General features: G+C 45.6%; 1 protein-coding gene across 1 annotated transcript; it reads right to left on the reverse strand.

The window, feature by feature from the left end:
- Positions 1-345: 345 nt before the first annotated feature.
- On the reverse strand, positions 346-2,269 carry MAGEE2 (MAGE family member E2). Its single transcript, XM_077771926.1, has one exon. The coding sequence runs from the start codon at positions 2,095-2,097 to the stop codon at positions 526-528; it is 1,572 nt and encodes a 523-aa protein (XP_077628052.1). The 5' UTR covers positions 2,098-2,269; the 3' UTR covers positions 346-525.
- Positions 2,270-3,909: the final 1,640 nt, after the last annotated feature.

Genomic DNA, 3,909 nt, shown 5'->3' on the forward strand with positions numbered 1-3,909 from the left:
ATAAAAGAATGCTTAAGTATGGTGTCTAATTCATTATGGATTTATTTTCCACTACATTTGGAAGAGCAAAGCAAATACAGGTAAATGCCAGCATTTTTTTCTTACACAACACTAGACACAAAGAAGGCATCCACAGATCAGTGATATTGTGTTTGTTTTTGTTGTGTGTGTTGTTACTATTGTTACCTAACTTTTGCTCCACACATTTTACTAATTATTTTAAACAGTTAAAGAACAACTTTATATTCTCTTCCACATCATAGAAAGATGTAAACATTACCAATACAACTTACACAGATATCTGAGTTTTATATTAAAATAAGACAGGGATAGCAAACGANGAACCTAATTTAAGGGCATATTGTAAGGAAGGAAATACTATTAGAAATAGAACACAAATAGCAAGCACAATGTGTACTTTCCACCCCAGCTCTGACTGACTTCTGATTTGGGGCCCCCGTGCCCATTTCCCCAGAGCCCCTTTGACCAATGACACCCAACTAAGGTGATACATTTTCCAAGATTTCACATGGGGCCAAAGAAGAACATGGCAGTTGCCTCAGATCTGGCTCTGGCCTCCTCATCTTCAACAGCCTCCCTATATTGCTCTGGCCAGTCCTGTGGTCGCTTTCTGTACAACCTGGCCATATACTCCAAGGCTTTCATTTTGGTAGTTTCAAGGTGAGCTCGAGGACCCCATAGAAGCTCATATTCAACTGGATTAGAGTAGGACAGTGGCCTGCATTCCAAGTAGCGCTGTCTCATAAGCTTGCAGGTGATGGCATGCTTTCTCCCTACATCCACACCAAATCTTCGAAGCATGTTCCAGATATTGGCCTCTTTGACACGGTTGCCCATCAGGAAGATCAAACCCAAAATTGGCATCACATATTCTTGAGTGGGTCTCCCCAGGCTGTCTAACATCATTTGCTCTTCTTCTGATTCTGGTTGCTGGACAAGGAGGTAGATGTGCTCACTGGTATCAACCTCAATCAGGGAGAATCCATAGAACAGATCAAGGATTAGAGTAGCTCGACTGAGGATATTCGGGAACACTTCTTCAAATTCTTTGCCAGTGTGAGCCAGTAGCTCATCCTGATGTATAGGCAGCAACTCCTCAGTGACATTAATGGCCAACTGGACCAAATCATTGGCCTTATCATTCATAGTGTCCTCTGACCAGAATTCCAAGCCAGCAGCCTGTCTTCTTTCTTTGGCTTTGTCAGCTTCCAGGGCCTTGTTATATTCTTCAGGCCAGCTCCAGGGTTCTTCATCATGGGCCTCTGCCACAAACTTCAGGGCTTCCATCTTTGTGATTTCCATGTGGGCTCTAGAGCCCCACAAGAACTCAAATTCGAGGGGATTAGTGCCATACACTGGCCAGTACTCCAAGAACCGCATGCGCACAAAGTCAGTAATGAGCAGGTTCCTTGTGTTCCCAAAGAGGTTGTTGACCCTCTGGGGATCACCCAGCAAATCAACCTTTAACAGCAGGTCCCAAATGGATGCTTCTCTAGCCCGGTTGCCATTCAGGAGAATGTGGCCTAGGACCAAGGCCAGGAGACCTGCCTTTGGCACATCCAAGGATTCTGCTATGCAATCAGTGGTCTGGAAACCCCGTTTGCTGATTAGGTTGTAAATGTCAGCCTGGGGATCAAGAACCCTAAGGTTCAACCCAAAGACCTGATCCAGGTGGGCTGAGGCTCGTCTAAGGATCTCAGGGAACTGATCTGAGTATTCTCTGAGGAACTCTAGCATCTCTGCTTGCTGGATAGAACCCTCGGTTTGGCTTTTCATTCGCATGAAATTCACCAAAGCAATCGACCTGTCTTCTAGGGGGTCGTGGACCCTGAGCGCCCCCAAACGTTGGGACTGCTCTTCAATTAGGACCTCGAGGTCATTAGGGTCCTGCGCAGCCCGAGAAGCGCTGGCACCCTGAGGGTTGATTGGCGCATGAGGACCCTGGAGGGCCTGGGGAACAAGCATGGAGGTCGGAGCCCCGGAGGCGTTACTAGCCTGCATCTCACCCTGGCGGTCGCTGTAATCTGCAGTGGTCTCGCCGCTGCCGTGGCGCGCATTCTGCCTTACCAGAGACATGGTTCCAGGAGTCAGCAGCAGGAACGGGGAAGTCAGCAATCTGTCTGAGAGAGGATGGTAGGAGTGTCGGCGCCTCAGCACAAATCCTAAGCCAGAGACCCGGGATCAGGAGGGAGAGCTGGAGAGAGAAGCGATCTTTCTACACAACCAGTGAGCAATGACAGCTAGCCTCTCAGTGCCTAGCTTTGCCGCAGCGTACGCAGGCGCAGTCTGGTTCTGCGGCATAGTGGCCACGCCCCGCTTCCAGTCCCCAACTCCTGTCACTACTGCCGCCAGGAAGGGTAGGCTGGCTGAAGTGGTTGCGGCTGGATTCAAACTCTTTAGAACGGAGAATTCAAGAAAGGAACAACAAACGAAGGTAAAGCAGAATGAAAAAGGAATGAGAGATGTTCAATGACACTCTACTTACAGTTTTTCTATGAGATAAAAAGTACCACGTTAACAGAAGATTCAAAGAGGAAGAGGAAGATGCTAACAGTGAGAATAATTTTATGGTTTCGTTAATTTATCCACACACTCAGCAGACATTTCTTGAGTACATACCACATGTCAGGCACAATGCTGGGTACTAGAGGTGCAGCAGAGGACAAACATAGTGATTACCTCTTTCTGTGTGGAGCTTACATTCTGAGGTAGGTTCGAACAGTGGTGATAATAATGAGAGCTAATCTTTATGGAGCATGTACTATGTACCAGGCAATTTCTGGTACTTCCACCTGTCCCATATCAAAACACTTAATGCTAGCTATGAGGTAGCTACTCTTAATGGTCCTCATTTTACAGGTGAGGAAACTGGGTCAGAGAAGTGAATTTACCTGTTCAAAATCAGAGAGCGACAGGGGCACCCTGGGTGGCTCAGTTGGTTAAGTGTCCCACTTCGGCTCAGGTCATGATCTCACAGTCTGTGGATTTGAGCCCCGTGTCGGGCTCTGTGCTGACAACTCAGAGCCTGGAGCCTGCTTCAGATTCTGTGTCTCCCTCTCTCTCTGCCCCTCCCCCACTCGCTCTCTGTTTCTGTCTCTCAAAATAAAGACATAAACATTTTTTTTTAAAAATCAGAAAGCAGCAAATGGAAGAGAAGAGGATTTGAACCCAAGTCTGTCAGAATTTCAAACATAAGTACGTTCTCTGACACCATCTGCCATTCAAAGAGTTTGTTTAACCCTATTCATTAAAAATGACTCATATAAATTAGATGGAAATAGTTGTTCTAATGTAGGGTCAATTAACATATAGTATAAATACAGAAAGAGCAAGCATGGATTACAGCTTAGAGATATCTTGGAATGGGGGTGCATGCTTTATGGGGGAATTTGAACTCTAAGTGATGGATAGGATGTAGAGGATATATAAGGGAGTTCCAGGCTGGAGGACTGGCATTAGGAAAGGCCCGGAGGTGTGAAAGTACAAAATAAGTTTGCATTGCAGCTGATTACCCAAAGTGGCTAGAGCCAAAGTGTACTAGTATGGGTGGGAAATTAGGATGAAGGTGGTGAGCCAGGAATTATTTGATTTCCTGTTTTTTCACTTAGCAGTATAACAGAACTGATTGGAGTTCCACAAGGTGAGAATGGCAACACCAGAAAAGCACCTGGTTATTTAGAAGTCGGTCATGTGGCACTTTGACCAGGAAGAGGAGTCAGCTGCTTTATTTTCAGGGAGTGCTACCAAAATAATTGTGATAAATCCTAGCCCTCAACCATGAAGCTACTTGGTAAAATAATAGGAGAGGAAAAAAAAGTTACGTAAGGTTGCCATTTGCAGCCTTCCTTAAATTCTTGATGGTAATAAATACTGTAACATTTAGTTATC

This window comes from Crocuta crocuta, unplaced genomic scaffold, assembly GCF_008692635.1.
Source record: "Crocuta crocuta isolate KB4526 unplaced genomic scaffold, BGI_CrCroc_1.0 scaffold2968, whole genome shotgun sequence".
Lineage (NCBI taxonomy): Eukaryota > Metazoa > Chordata > Mammalia > Carnivora > Hyaenidae > Crocuta > Crocuta crocuta.